Below are 16,056 nucleotides of genomic sequence, written 5' to 3' on the forward strand. Positions count from 1 at the left end.
AAGTCTTCTCTTGTTCCGCCTCTTGGGCACAGAATTAGACCATTCATTGCTGCTGCCGGCATTGAGCTGGAAAATATAGCTCCTTCCCGTTTGCTTTCTTCTCCTCCTTGGCAATTGGTGAGGCCAGATGTTGACTTAACATTAACCACATTTAAAAAATCCGAAACTAATGATTTACAGTATAAACAAGAATTTAGTCAATTAAGAAATAAATATAATACATATAAATCCTTATTTACAGATGGATCCAAGGATGGTGGCGCGGTGGCTTGTGCCACTGTCATTGGGTCCAAAACAATATCTTCTCGGCTACCAAATAATAGTTCTATTTTCACAGCAGAAGCTAACGCCATATTAACAGCTCTTAAATATATAAATAAACACCGTAAATATAAACAATACATCATCTTTTCAGATTCTCTTTCTTGCCTTCAGGCGATTAAAAACCTTTCTTGCAATCATCCACTTTTATTAGAAATTCTTGAATTGTATAATGAGCTTGCTACTGGCCAATGCGACATCGTCTTTTGTTGGTTACCCAGCCACGTTGGCATTTCTGGGAACACAATGGCTGATATTGCTGCTAAGGCAGCACTCAACAAATCTGTGACACCACTTCTTATTCCATACTCTGATTACAAAGCTAGCATTAGAACTTACATCCGTGATCTGATGCAGAAGAAGTGGGACACCCAAGCAGGTATTAATAAATTACATGCAATAAAACCAACTATCGGTTACACTTACTTGGGTTGTCAGTCCAGATTTGAAGAGGTCATCATACGACGATGTCGTATTGGCCACACAAGATATACGCATGAGTACCTATTAAAAGGTGAGGATCCTCCGTTTTGTATCCCTTGTGATGAACGAATCACGGTCAAGCATGTCTTGCTTGACTGTGTTGAGTATTCCATCACAAGGGATATCTATTTCAGATCACGAACGGTGAAGGATCTTTTTAATAATATCAGTTCTCATTTAGTTATTGCGTTTTTAAAAGAATTAGATTTGTTGAATGAATTGTAAATAGATAAATATTTTATAATTGGTAGTTTAATTCAGCAGCTGAGATTGTTAGTGGCTGTATCCTCACATTGGGGTTGAAGCACTGTAAAATTATTGTCCTCCTGTGGGGGGTACGTAAGTCCCAAAACATTCAAACTAAATTTAAATATACCATTATTTTAATCGTAGAATATGTGTTATTTTAACTTATGGCTAATTCGTCAAAACTTGCTGACGGCTGAAGGGATGGTGTAAATCCAGCTAGGGTCCATGCAGGAAGCAAATGTACTGTAAGTCCCCATGGTCCCTAGTATGGTGATCTACCTTCAGTTGTTAGCGATCTATAGCCCATTTTTATATTGTGTTGTCCCCCATAGTTAAAATGTTTTAGATTCAATTACTAGTTTTACATATATATCTGTGATAATCTAGTTATTTTACTGTCCTTCGTTGGCAGAATGTTATAATTTCACTTAAATTGTTGATATAAATATAACTTGCTTTAGTCACGATATGGCTGAAATATTGCCGATGTGACTAAAAATCTTAACTCACTCACTCACTAGTTGCTTTACTGTCCTTCGATGACAGGTTTTATAATATATACATATTCCATTACAATGTAAAGTGTTCTCGTCACGATATGGCTGAAATATTGCCGATGTGACGTTAAATATTAACTCTCTCACTCACTCAAAAAGGTATATTTAGGCCTCTCTATCCATGGTGTTGTGCAAACGCATCAGCCCACCAGCGAAATAAATCACCATTCCCTAATACATGCCTTAACTATTGCCACGAAAACTGGTATCTCGGTGGTCAATAAAACACACGCGACACGGATTTGTATCATTTCCTTGCATTCATTTCAGTTTGTTGATTGACGTTCAGAAACATCTTACACAGAATCAAGAATGCATGCATCTCTGTAAAGATCGTTCTCCTCATCATCGCTCTCTGCTTCTGTAAAAGCGGGATATGCAATAATGATTGCTGTCTCCACCATCTTGGTTTTCGCCCGGTGCGTTTGATTCCTTCAGTGAGCCGGGCAAGCCGGTCACGTGTTCGGGCATGCGGCTCAACACCGGCTACCAGCCGATTGAGGACAAATCAAGTGTACCCTCTGTCTCTTGTTGACATGCCCACGCTTTTCGCAAAACATCGGTGTCATCACTATTTTTCAAGGATCATTAGCAACTATTTTGCCCTATACTCAAACATTATCTCTTTCTGAGGATAGTTAAGACTTGGTATTCTTTCGTAATGAGATTCTATAGTGTCATCGATGTTATATCAGGGATGGTTGGGTAACATAAATATTGGCGCTGTGTCTCACCTGGGTATGGTGTCAAACGTTGAAAACGTCAAAACAACCAGCCAGACGGACAATCAAGCCATGGTATATGTAGAGTTGAGATATTATATAGTTCACTTCTTAATATGCAAGCTCCAGGTTCATGCATTGGTACAACTTGTTTCAAGCGTTAATGATTTTGCTCTCGATTTTTTGTAATATGGTCTGTGAACATTTGTAGCAAATGTAGTGCGAAATTCAGAGATCCTGAGTTACAATTGTATAGGTGGGTTTGAGATTGGAGTATCAGTTGTCTGTGGAAACATAAAAGAATTCTAATATTTGTAAGAAATAATTTGGAATTTGCCATTAGTTTGCCCTATACACCAACATAATCTCTTTCAGGGGATAGTTAAGACTTGGTATTCTTTTGTAATGAGGTTATATAGTGTTATCGTTGTTGTATTAGGGACAGGTACAAAGCAATATTTCTCAATATATCTCAACGTCATCGTCAACGTCAACCTGTGGAAAGAAGTGATCCAACATGGCGGCTCACATCACAAGGGATACAAAAGAAGTATCTTCACCTTTTAATAAGTACAACTGTATATCGCGTATGGCCAATGCGACATCGTCGCATAATGAGCTCTTCAAATCTGGACTGACAACCTAGTATAGGTGTAACCGATAGTTGGTTTTATTTGATGTAATTTATTGATACCTACTTGGGTGCGGATATCACGGATATACGATCTAATCAAAGCTTTGCAATATGGAATGATAAGTAGTGTCACAGATGTGTTCAGCCATTGTGTTCCCAGAAATACCAACGTGGCTGGGTAACCAACAAAAGTTCATTATATAATTCAATAATTTCAATTAAAAGTGGATGTTTACAATAAAGATTTTTAATAGCCTGAAGACATGAAAGAGAGTCAGAAAAGATTATATATTGTGTATGTTTACGGTGTTTTTGAATATATTTAAGAGCGGTTGATATGTGTTAATGTGTGTTAATGTGTTTTCATTGTTTTGATTAGACCTAGCCTATTTTCTTTTCAATGATCTACAAAGCCGTAACGTTTCAGGTTATATAATATATATATATATATATATATATATATATATATATATATATATTTTATTTTAATTATAATATATCATATTACAAACTGTCACATCAACATAGTACAATTATGGTTTGTAAAAGTGATGGTCTACGTGTTAAATACGAAGCTACAAAGATCACAACAACGAATACCCGTGACCACAGTAATATTAGATTTTCATTTTTCAATTTTCCCAGTAAATATTCGATATTAGATTAAAGCACACAATTACGCCGAAATGCCATGGAAGGTGATTTAGTATTTTGTCAAAATGGCGAGATTTCCGAAGTATGAGTGGATGATATACAAAACTGAATTTCAAAACTGCGAAGTGCATTTATATTGGTGATGTATTTGGATATGAAAGAGGAGGGACATATATTTTACGGTTTATGTAGAAAAGTAGCAAATTTAAACTTCTGGCACATTTCACCAATGACAAGGATAAACTTGTGCACGTACGATTATGATTTGTTGAAAGAAGATACTGTTTCAAAGAAGACAGACTCAAATAGAATGTTATACAATGTGGTATTTCATATTTAATAGTGTTGTAACACTGATCGATACACCATGAGATACTGTTTCAAAGAAGACAGACTCAAACCTGAATGTTATACAATATGGTATTGCAGAAATAATAATGTTTTATCACTGATCGGTACACCATGAGAGTTAAAACGGTAGGCTGCACATTGAGAAAAAATAACCATACACCTGTAGCTGCACCACGTGAATTGGATCTAATAAGATCTTATGATTCTTTCTCATTTAGCACAATGACAACATATTGCAAGGAGCATAAGCCATGGTGGTTTTTATGAGCATAGAACTCTTGGTAAATGTGCAGAATATAATTCGATATAATGCCAAAATGTATTATTTACTTGTGATATTTATACTGTTTTGGATATGAAACTACTTGAAAAACACTTTTTATGTTGAAAAAGTGCAAGACAAACACTTTCAATTCCGCGTAAATTTGCTCTTTAAACCATACACAATCGTCGCAGAATTAGACGTCAATACCCGCTAAGCAGGAAAGACATATTACACTATTTCTGTCCTGTTATGTTCATCGGTAGAGGTACAGAGGGATATTTCTGGTCCCATCTCAACTTCAACGTCAACGTCGGCTTGTGGAAAGAAGTGATCCAATATGGCGGCTGTCAAGCAATCCCCGATGATGTTTACGACTGTGCGCACCCGGCCCCTGTTGAGTATATGATGCATGAAATTAGGGTATGTAAATCTGTAGATGCTGTTGTTTGAGTTGTAAATGTGTTTCAGAAGAAGGCGTGAGGGTTCTTGACGATTCTTCCCTCACAGATTTGTGTTATTTTTCAGATAGTATGTACTTTACAGACTCCCGTCCTACAGATATTGCTAAGAGAAACGTGTCTTCACGATATTCTTTTCTCAGAGGAAAAGTGTCATTTACACACTGTCTATAATATAGCACGGGTTTTATTTACTTCTTAAACCCTCCCTTAAAATAGTTTACTTCGGAGAAAACCATCCCAGTTTAACGAGTCCAAAGAATTTCCGGAATTCATTCAAACAGTTTGCTAAATTTTCGGTGCGGTGTTCTTCCGCTAGAGACTGGACATGGTAGGACGCAAGATCTAAACACTCTGAATGATTATGTAAGGTATGTCAGTGTGGAGAAGTAGAGAAAAACCTGTACATTATTAGGACACAGAAGGCAGAAACACAGATCCGTAAATATACACAACGGCCGCCAAAGCAACAATTTGCAGTACTAATATCTAGTTTCAAGACTGATACAATACAAGATGTACTTATGTATATAAACCATGTCTGTCAATTTAGAAATCGGTGCTTACTTCGAAACTGATGCATGTACGAGTAGAATAGACCATGTTCACCCATGTGCAACAAAATTATATTATGGGTTTAGCTATGTTGTAATGGACCAGTGGCCTGTATATCAATTGAATAAAGTATCTCAGATGGGGATCCCTTCTTTAATATTTGTAATAGCTTTGAGTCGTTCGATACAATTATTTGGAAGTGAAGGAGTCGGCTATGTGATACTCACAGGAACCAGTCCACCACCATCAGGATAGAGACGCTCTCAATTGGCAGACCGGCAGCTGCCATGACGACCATTAATGCTGCTATAGCAGTGTTTGGGATTCCCGCAGCACCAACACTTGTCAACACTGCACATAGACTGAAACAAGGTGTGTTGATGAGGCATTTCTAGAGGCCGATTTCAATGTCCAAATGTATGCATGAACTATTCTTATACTTAGAGCAAATGAATGGAAGCTTGAGCAACTACGTAACAAAAAACGTATAGTTATGTTTTAACACCTCCTCAGGGGCAACACAACTGTTGTTTTTTCATTAATGCTGTGATCACATATTCTTGATGTATGACCGCCTGCAAATAATCTGTAACAGCCAAACCCGTGAATAACAAGAATGATTCCAAACTGTCATGTTACGTTGACACGTCATCAACCTCATCACCGAGCCTAACCACCGCAGGTCGCCTCTAACGAGCATACAGTGTATAGGTGGGAGTCCTATAAATATCCAAAACCTACGGGATAACTATGCCTATATGTTGAGGTATTCCTGGAAGTGCATTGCTCAGAGTACTCTCATTTTCACTGTAGACATAAGAAATATACAGAAATAAGGGTTGAACATTAACACTATAGACGTGCTAAATGCGGTAGGTTTTATATAAAAAATATTTTAAATTCATTTGGGTAAACATAACAAATTCAATGATGAACGTCAGTGCAATATCATTCAGGTTGTACAGGCCCTTTACGATACCTACAAATGTACACAGTCTGCAAGATTGATAATTATGAATGTTACATGAATCTAGGAATGTGCTCTGAAAGTTCAGTTTGAATCATTGAAATATCTTTGTGGTAGTACCTAGCGCTTTCATCAACACTCATCTTAACAACCAAATTCGAAAAATATGCTTAAGGGGTGAAAATTAACATTATAGGTTTACCAAATGCGGTAGGTTTCAAATAAAACATATTTTCAATTCATTTTGGGTAAACATCACTCTTTAAATGCTGAATATCAGTGTAGGTTGTATAGGATTTTTCCGATACCTTCAAATGTACTCAATACCTACAAATGATAGGAATAGTACATGAATCTAGGAATGTGCTTTGAAAGTTTGAATCTATGAAATATCTTTGTGGTAGTACCTAGCGCTTCATCAACAATCATCTTAACACTCGGATGACATAACAATTTGAAAAGAAATAGTTAAAAAATAAATCATCTTAACTAGTTAGCACTTGTATCCCGATCATTTTGTCGGCAAACTTGTATGTTTTTGGTGTGCACGTAAAAACGTTATTACTCCAAATCAAAGAAACAATAATACCTGTCGGTGTTTCCTTACCACCGTCAATAACCTGATATAACAACGATGAATCCCTTGTGCATCCCTTCCAATATAATTAAACTCAGGTCGTTAATTCAAATATAATACCGGTCTTCAAGATTTTATGACAATCCATATGGTATCCTAAAGGGACACTGTCGCGTCGTCGACAACACAAAAACAAGCAAAAAGTGTCAAATTACTCCAAGTGCGGCAACCCGACAATGTCCCTTCTTGTATTCTATATAACATTCCCTCAACAGAAGAGTTTGCATGAACCATGAGGGCACCTATACTGCCCCCTCTACACGATGGTCATGGTTTCATTTGTTTACCACCGTTAATACAGTTGCATCCCATTCTGGATGAAGATGCAAATGAGTTTAGAACCGAGATAACATTATTTTTTATTTACATTCGAAACTGGACGTTCGGTGTCGAAATGCAGACTCAGATATATATTGGATACATGCCTCGCTCAGTATTAATGCGGTTTTGGGACCAGATAAGAGATCCTCCACTTGTCAGATCTTCATGCAGTACGATGTGGTATCGGAGCAAACAATTTGATTTATGACACTAGTATTATTTGCAATACAGTATTTGAAATATGTGGGAACCTTAATTGAATATTTTGTTGAACAAAAAGGATAATTACTGCGCTATACAGAATACTATTGTGTTAGAAAGCTGAGATCATATGTTGGTCATTTGAAATAACTTCACAGGCCTTCTCAACTTTAGATGAAATTCGGAAACTAATCATTATTAATTGGTGTTGTGTGAGATTCAGAGAGTCACACCCTGTTTCATGCATTAGAGATTCACGGAGGTTTTAATGGCAACACAACATCCTACGTATCCCCGCTCTTCATTTTCATAGGAAGTACTTTTGGTGACAAAAGTCATATTGTGTAGAAGCTACTATAAACCACAAGTGTAAATTCATCAAAATCATCTATCACTGCTTTGTGTACCAATGTGAGAGAATAGGAGAAATACTGAAGACCTCAAGAAAGTGAAAATGACTTTACCAAAACGTTGAAAGAACATAAATCTATCTTCCCAGTTCCAAAGACAATTAGATGATGTGAATATTCAAAACTTTACATATGACAACATATACCAATGTCTTTAAATCATCTATGAAATAATTGTCATCGAGGGTCAAGCCATGTGGAGCACAGTTGTGTAGTGGTTAGCATGCTGGCCTCTCACGCCAAAGGTCCGGGTTCGAATCCCGGTGGAGACACCAAACATTTGTGACCTGGGTCTCATACTGTGCTGTGCCCCTGGGCAAGGTACTTAGTCCATATTGCACTCAGTCCATCCAGCTGTTTGAAATGGGTACCTGAGAAGCGGATGTACGGATCTATACGATCCCGCGAAGCGCTTTTGTAGCGGCTTTGAACGTACAATTCCGTCGGGGTAATAATGAAACGCCAGAGAACAGCATTGTGTTGGATTCTAGGCGCAAAAATTAGCATTATTATGTTTTACAGATTTAGATGAAAAATGCAACAGAGAGGGTTCGGGTGATCCTGGCACAGTCATGCTGGCAAGGCTCATCATCAGCTCAGGGCCCCCTACACAAAGCCCAGACAGCCCATGGGACTTCTCCCAGGAAACGCTGCCTAGCCGAACCCACCAAGAACTTTCCGCAGAATATGTAGACTCCCCAACACTGCAGCCTTCTGCATTATCCAGTGTCAGAAGGGCTGTACTCCCGGTGGAGAACCCGGGCACTCTCCTGATCTGCGCTATGAGATCAGGAGGTACCAAACCAAGGGCACCGAGAACGATGGGGAGCCTGACGACAGTGTACTTGGCATGCAAGCGAGACATTTCAAAGGCGAGATCCGTATGTTTAGCATGCGTTTCCTGAATCTTGCCAATCACGCTGCTGTCAAAACGGACAGAAAATTCAATGATATAAATTGGCTTTATCAAAAAGGACAAGGTCGGGTTTGTTGGCAGGAATTCTTCTGAGGCTGTATATGGGCCTATTCCAAAGAAGTTTGAAAGCATCATGTTCCATGACGCCCTGACAAGGTGTTGGACAGTCTCTGTAAATTCATTTCACAGTCGGCATTTCATGTTAATATTTTCTTTAAGAATCACATTTACGCGATTGCGAGTGGGAAGTGACTGGTCCTGAGCAGCAAAAAGGAAGCCCTCAGTTTCACTTTTTAAACCAGCCGACTTCATCCAGGCAAAGGAGTCGGTTGGATTGCTATTCTGTTCCACACACTGCATATATACACGATGCAGTGGTTTCTTAAAAAGCTTCTCCACACATGGCCGACTCTGGGCAGACTTGGTGAAGGACTTCAATCGCTATACCGTCCAGCAGTACATCGCCATCAACAAAATCAACCTCAAATTTCAGATTCTGTCCAACAACCATGGCACGCTTAAAATAGCTGTGGAATTCCTTGCTTTCATCATGAGTCTTGACACGCATCACCAGAGGATCATCCGACGAATAAATATGTGCAAAAGTACACAATAAAATTCTATCATGAAGAGCCTCCACATTAATCAAACCCCGACCTCCCGAACTGATTGAGCATTATTATTATTCTTCTTATTATTATTATTATTATAATATTTGTAAGTTTCCTAGTTTACCTCAGAAGAATCATCTCAAAGAAATTCAGGGATATCGCATGCATCTGGGCGACGTAGATTGCTGATACCACATAAAACTGTGCAGATCCGTCCATGTTCATCGTTGCCCCAAGTGGAAGTACGAAGCGAGTGATGGCATTGTTCATCTTCAGGTTGTCCTCGCAGCATTGGATAGTTACAGGCAGTGTGGCAGAACTATAAGACGAAATAATGTCCATGGGATGTACATACACGTAGATCTGTTCAAAGGTCAGTATCCGCTCTAAATTTCGTAGGAAATACCGCATATTTGTCTTAGTGAGTGAGTTGGGTTTTACATCGCTTTTAGCAATATTCCAGCAATATCACGGCGGGGGACACAAGAAATGGGCTTCACACATTGCACACACGTTGGGAATCGAACCCGGTCCTTCGGCGTGATGAGCGAATGCTTTAACCACTAGGCTACCCCACTAACCCATATATTTCTTAACTAGGAAACCAAAACGTTCATGCTACAGCAGTTAAAACCAGTGAAACGGCTCTCATCATAAGAATTTCACTTCTGAAAATATATAATCTTGCAGAAACAAGTAATTATAGTTTTATTAAAAAGGAGCACCGATGAATTTGAGAGAAAAATCTAGAATTACTTCATTTTTGCAAACTTTGCATTTGGTCGTGGTTTTCACAAGAACATACAGCGTATTTTCCTCCACTAAGCACTTCAAGGTACTTAAACATATCTGCATACATATATGCCTGAAAGAGAGCCATTTGCTACCCCAGATGATCATGGCACTACGAAACTGATAACGACTAGATCATTTCGCAATGTTTACTTGTAAAATTTGATTATTGTTTCTTGTTGATTTTTATGTACATGTATAACTTAATCCCTTACATGTGATAATGAGGTATCTGAAACAGTGCAACAGAGGGCAGAGAGGTAAATGTCTAAGGCACAGACAATGTAATATTCCTGAGGCATGCTACACCTGGAACACAAAGCATGTTTGGTGACATGTACAGAACTTTTCAAGAAATTATGTTTTCCAGCATTTTCTGGAACAGAATATTTAAAATACGGGACAGATGGTTTAAAGACAAATTATGTTTTCATCATTTTCGCATTTTTTTAAAAACAAACAAGTCAAAGCCCTAACCTAGCACATCAAATGGTCGTTACCTTAAAATGCTTTGTAAATGACAGAGTGTCTTAGTTATTAACCTGGATGCTACTGCAAGAGCCGTGACGATCGCCTGTGTCATTCCTCTGATGATTCTGAACGGGTTCTTCTTGGTTAAGGCAACATACAACAGAGGTAAGACTGCCAGACCATGGAGGCTGGCGCCAGCAATGATGGTGGTTAAATACATTGCGAGCTGTTGGGCCGTGCTTATCAGATCCTCCACAGATAACACCTTCCCTATTATCAGAAACATTATCCCCACTGGTGAATACCTGCAACATATATCGCAAGAGATAAATGTGTATTGAGTGAGTGAATTAAAATTTTAGTCACATCGGCAGTACTTTAGCAGGTCCATGACACATAAACTCAGAATATAGAGACATGTGGACGAAAGACAGCAAAAACAAATAGTGGATCACAGATATAGATGTAACACCAGCATGTAAATCTAAGATATTTACAAACATTATTCCATTTCTTTTAAAAAGTAAACATTTTAATGAAAATTTGCATTATTAATAAGAACCCTGACTGTTTTCACACTGAAATAATTATCCCTTGTGTTTGAAAAGTCCACACAGTCAAGCAGAACATGCTTGACCATGATTCTCTCATCAGAAGGGACACAAAATGGAGAATCCTTACCTTTCAATAAGGTGACGTTATAAGAAAAATGGAAACCGAATGTGTGCGTGTGCATGCGTGCGCGCGTGTGTAGAAGGGCATATGACCAGTGAGATGAAATAGAGTGACAGTAATGTGTAGCTATGATTACTCTGTCAAGAAATTGTTTACATATGTATATTTCATACCTGACTGTGGACGATTATACTCACCACATCACAAGCCATACCATTCGGATGGTTATATCGTTTAGAGTAACGAAGAACTGCAAAACGACCTTTCCCTTGTCTCCAAGTCGACCGAGGATAACTCCAAAAATTACGGAGTAACATAATATACCTGGAGGCAAAGTGGTATGTGGTATACATATTGCCGAAAGGGAAACAAGAGAATCAAATGCTGGTATGTGGCATGGGACTTTTTCTCCCTTGTATTAGTAGTCTTTAGAAAAAAAGGTTACCAATGACCATCTGACCAGGATTCTATTAGATATACTCAACGTTATTATGAAAGGGTCGCTTTATGTATGCTGGTTGTCTGAAACATGAACATATGTCAAGAAGCCTGAATAGGTCTGAGCATGTGCACAGTGTGGTAAAACAGTTGAAGAACATGGTGTTATGCCTATGTACCATCCAAAGACTGTTATTAAAGGAACTGGGAAAATGTGGACAAGGTTTTATAAAAAACCCAATGAAAAGTGCAAGCATAACGTTGATAGAAAGAGCTACCCAAAACCCACACCTGAACACACACAGCAGTTCCTGTGTAATGCATAAAAAGTAACAGTCAGTGTCGATATCAATTGTTAATTGCATTCTTGGAAGTTGAAAAACGACCTTTTTCAAAATACCTTTATCTCCTAGTATTATCTGCATAACCCCCTATACATGTACATGTTCGTACCAAGACGTTTAAATGGAAAGATTCGAGAGGTGAAACTCAGTATAACGTCGGTTATAATACGGTTATTAAACGCACATAATAATACCCTTGGTAACATATGATGATGTTGCTGTGTACGTTCACATGATGTCGCATTATTTTGTTTACTTGGCTTGTGTATTACCAAATCCCAACAGGCACCTCCAGCAAATACAAAATGCCTATGACCTATTGGTAATACAACTGGATGATGATGTTGCTATGTAAGTTCACATCACGTCCCCTTATTGTACCAACAGGCATTTGAACACTTCTATTCCTCACACATCAAAAGAATGGCTACAAAGGTCTTTGATAGACAGAGACAATGGCCAAATGCTTTAGTTCATGAAGCATTAGATCTTGCTGCTACGTCGTTCACCCAATAAAACCTCCTTTCCTTTCTATTATAATAATTATTAACGAAGGACTGGGTGTTGCCTTACCTAAGGCGTTTGTTCCTGGCCGGTAAACGGACGTTGCTGTCCATGGTCCATCTGGTTTTGGATCTGTATCATTGCTGGACCGATTTCCATTGACAAAATCATTTTGGATGACATTGTTCCTGTGAGATTGTTTGTCCATCTTCTTCACGTACATGGTACCACTCATTTCGAATGTTGCTTGTACTATGTTGTCGGGGAAGATATTCCTTGAAAAGAAAGGGCGGGTGTCGTGTTTTTGATCGCAGCGCCTTTAATTAGTTACTGATTCCGGGGGGCTTCCGGTTTCGAATAGGGTCCCTGTCAATTTATGAGTGTCGTGAGATCATTGGGCCTGGGTCGTTCCAATTACTGAATATCCAGCCTCAAAGCGATTTTTTACAGGCCGACGTAATTTTGTTCGACATGAAATAAATAAATATCTTTCTCAGCAATAGCTCGGTGTCAAAGAAATATGCATATTTGTTCCTCGTAAAAAGATCAATTCCACTGACTGACTGTCTGACTGACTGAGTTTAGTTTTACGCCGCTTTTAGCAATATTCCAGCAACATCACGGCGGGGGACACCAGAAATGGGCTTCACACATTGTGCCCATGTGGGGAAAGATCAATTCCACAAGTGTTGGATATGTCATTTGAGAGGAAATATTCTACACAACTTGATGCTGCTTTACAGACCAGGCAATGATGTTGTAATTAGTGAGTGAGTGAGTGACTCGGTTTCAGTAGCATTTTAGTTGAATAGCTGCGTGTCAGCCTCATTTACAAGAACCTCCAGAGAAACATGTTTATCACTTTCTGAAACCGGCTATTGTACCCACAAATGCAGCACATTATAAGGCCAAAATGGGATTTGAAAGTACGATCAGAGGATCCTGCCATGACTGAGGGACGCAACTCTTCACAACATATATTCTGCCAACTGTACAATGGCAGTGAACAAAATATGGGCTATAGCAGACACATTTCTGAATTGCACCAGACCTTGGGATCTCCTGATGACTCTTAGCTGACATTGTTACAGGTGCCAGCATTTCATTAAATACTATACTAACAGCTGCAGAAGTAGTAGTAGTAGTAGTAGTAGTAGTAGTAGTAGTAGTTTGCCAACCTTACTAAATCCAGGAACACATCTTTAGCAGATTGTGATGGTGTATCGTCCACAGACTTGACTGCGATGACGTGATTGTTGATCACATGACCTGGCCTGATCGCGATGGCGAGGATGATGCCGACGAGGATGGCAATGATGGTGGTGAAGATGTAGTAGCCGATGGTGATCAGGCCGATCTTGCCTGCAGACTTTCCATTAAGGTTTGCTAGCCCTGTCAAAAGTAATGCTTAAAAGGTCGTTGGTTGTGAGGAATAAGAACTAACCATATGGGAACTGTGATTGTAACATTTCTAAATGGAAGCCTCAAAAAACTATTTTATGATGAAAGGGTCTACAGGATTTTCATGCAATAATATATAAGTTTCATTGTTTTTTGACAGTTCAAGTCTCTGAACCTTAACTTTGAATGGAGTTACTATATTCATGACCGTGGCTAATTCAGAATTTGATTCAGAAAGCATTAAAGTATATGGCAATCAAAAACTTCCTTCGGTATGTTGTTCCGAGTAGATATTCATTATTAATCATGACACACAATAAATGTCAGACTCAGAACACTTAACATGTACCACCAACCAGACTAAAAAGCAGCCATTTTCTACTACATCATCAACTGTTCTGACCACAACATCAGGTGGGACAATGTAGAAATAATAAATAAACTCCAGGAGTGCACAAAAATACAACTGGCAAAAGTAGAGCAAATCCACTGACACAAACCCTCAAGCAACAGAAACCAAGGATATCTCATCCAATCTGCCTACAATGAACTCATAAAGCAGAGCAGAGCACTCCAGCGATCACGTCACTATTTTGTTCCGCCTGTTACTGCATCATTTACCAATATCCATTTTTTGTTGTTAATCATTTTCATGCATACAACCATGATGTTTTTGTTAATCCCTGTTAGTCTATAAGTCTCTTGCTTGACAGCAGTATACATGTATAGACTGTTTCCATAAAGTAAACTACTTTTCTTTTTACTCATTAGCTTCTAAAATGCCAGTCAAAAAGATGATTCATATATAATATCCTTTTCACTGATTTTGTGCTTTAATCACCAAATGAAATCAGCAAGACTGGTTAATCTCAGGCATTGGTGATTTATATTTACTGGGTTAAAGAGCGGTTATATTGGGAAGTCACATCCCTTTTTTAGTGAACATGATGTTACTCTATTTACAGTGACACAAACTACAAGAAACTGATGCATGATCCGAAAAGACATATTCTATTGAAAATTAAAAACATTTGAGAATTAGAATGCCTCTTTAGGTGGGAGAGTGAGTGAGTGAGTATGGTTTTTCGCTGATTTTAGCAGTATTCCAGCAATATCATGGCAAGAGACATCAGAAATGGGCTTCACACATTGGACCAATGTGGGGAATTGAACCGGGGGTTTCGGCATGACAAGAGGACTCTTTAACCACTTGGCTACCCCACCGCCCAGGTGGATGACGTGGAGGTGTTGGAGATGTAAAAAGTAAAAGAAATATTCAATTACCAGTAACAAGGCTTGTCACCATCAGGGGCAGAATAAGCATCTTCAACATTCTGAAAAATATCTCCCCAGGAAAAGAGATGAGGCTGACCGCATCAGGAGAGGGGTTCAGAGGACGACACAGCAGTCCAATTGTAACACCCAGAGTAACTGAAGTGAGGTTTGCTATCAGCAATACATTCCTTCGAAGACATGCCAGTATCTGGAACATATGACTTTTATTAATTCAACGTGTTTAGCTACAATTAAAATTGTCCTTTGGGCCTTGCAATGCAAATGTCTGGCAAACAGGTTTGTTTTCATTTTCCCACCGTAACTGTTAAATATTTTCAGTAATGCCAAAAACATCAAAGTAAAATAACAAAAAAGGGAATTTTAATATATTCGAACGAGTAATCGTTTGATAACAGAATTATCAATTTCATAATTTCTACTTGTGTTTATATATTGACTTAACTTAACATTCAGGAAAACAATTCGGGAAACAAGCAATTGCAAACAGACAATTTTACTTTAAAGATACGTCTTCTCAGTGATATTACGAGTGTGGCTAACTATCGCATGTGTCACTTAATTTTTGCTATGAAGAAAGTATGTATACAAACCTTGGACATGACTGCGTACGAGGCTGTGTTTGTCTGTCACCTACAATCATTAATGGAATATAAAAGTGCACATATCTGCAAGATGCAATATATATATATATATATATATATATATATATATATATATATATATATATATATATATATATATATATATATATATATATTAATACTGTACTGTATAACTATGATATTGCGTATGTATAACTGTATAATATTGCGTATATCATTTT

The 16,056-nt window shown here is 38.2% G+C and overlaps 1 protein-coding gene across 1 annotated transcript; it reads right to left on the minus strand.

Moving 5' to 3' along the window:
- Positions 1–3,456: 3,456 nt before the first annotated feature.
- LOC124267298 (excitatory amino acid transporter 1-like) lies at positions 3,457–15,406 on the minus strand. The gene is made up of 8 exons (XM_046702218.1): positions 15,222–15,406; positions 13,715–13,928; positions 12,606–12,811; positions 11,448–11,574; positions 10,647–10,880; positions 9,437–9,631; positions 5,477–5,611; positions 3,457–4,627 (listed from the first exon to the last, which is right to left on the minus strand). The coding sequence occupies exons 1-8, from the start codon at positions 15,268–15,270 to the stop codon at positions 4,465–4,467; spliced, it is 1,323 nt and encodes a 440-aa protein (XP_046558174.1). The 5' UTR covers positions 15,271–15,406; the 3' UTR covers positions 3,457–4,464.
- Positions 15,407–16,056: the final 650 nt, after the last annotated feature.

The sequence above is a fragment of the Haliotis rubra genome, unplaced genomic scaffold (genome assembly GCF_003918875.1).
Source record: "Haliotis rubra isolate DU_JTF1 unplaced genomic scaffold, ASM391887v1 Scf130, whole genome shotgun sequence".
Taxonomy (NCBI): Eukaryota; Metazoa; Mollusca; class Gastropoda; order Lepetellida; family Haliotidae; genus Haliotis; species Haliotis rubra.

Coding starts and splice junctions, on each gene's coding strand:
- LOC124267298 (XM_046702218.1), bottom strand. CDS start 15,270: ATGTTGAAGATGCTTATTCTGCCCCTGATGGTGACAAGCCTTGTTACT. Junction 12,812..13,714: donor GTGTTCCTGGATTTAGTAAG/GTTGGCAAACTA, acceptor TTTCTTTTCAAG/GAATATCTTCCCCGACAACA. Junction 5,612..9,436: donor TTTGAGATGATTCTTCTGAG/GTAAACTAGGAA, acceptor ACCTTGTTTCAG/TCTATGTGCAGTGTTGACAA.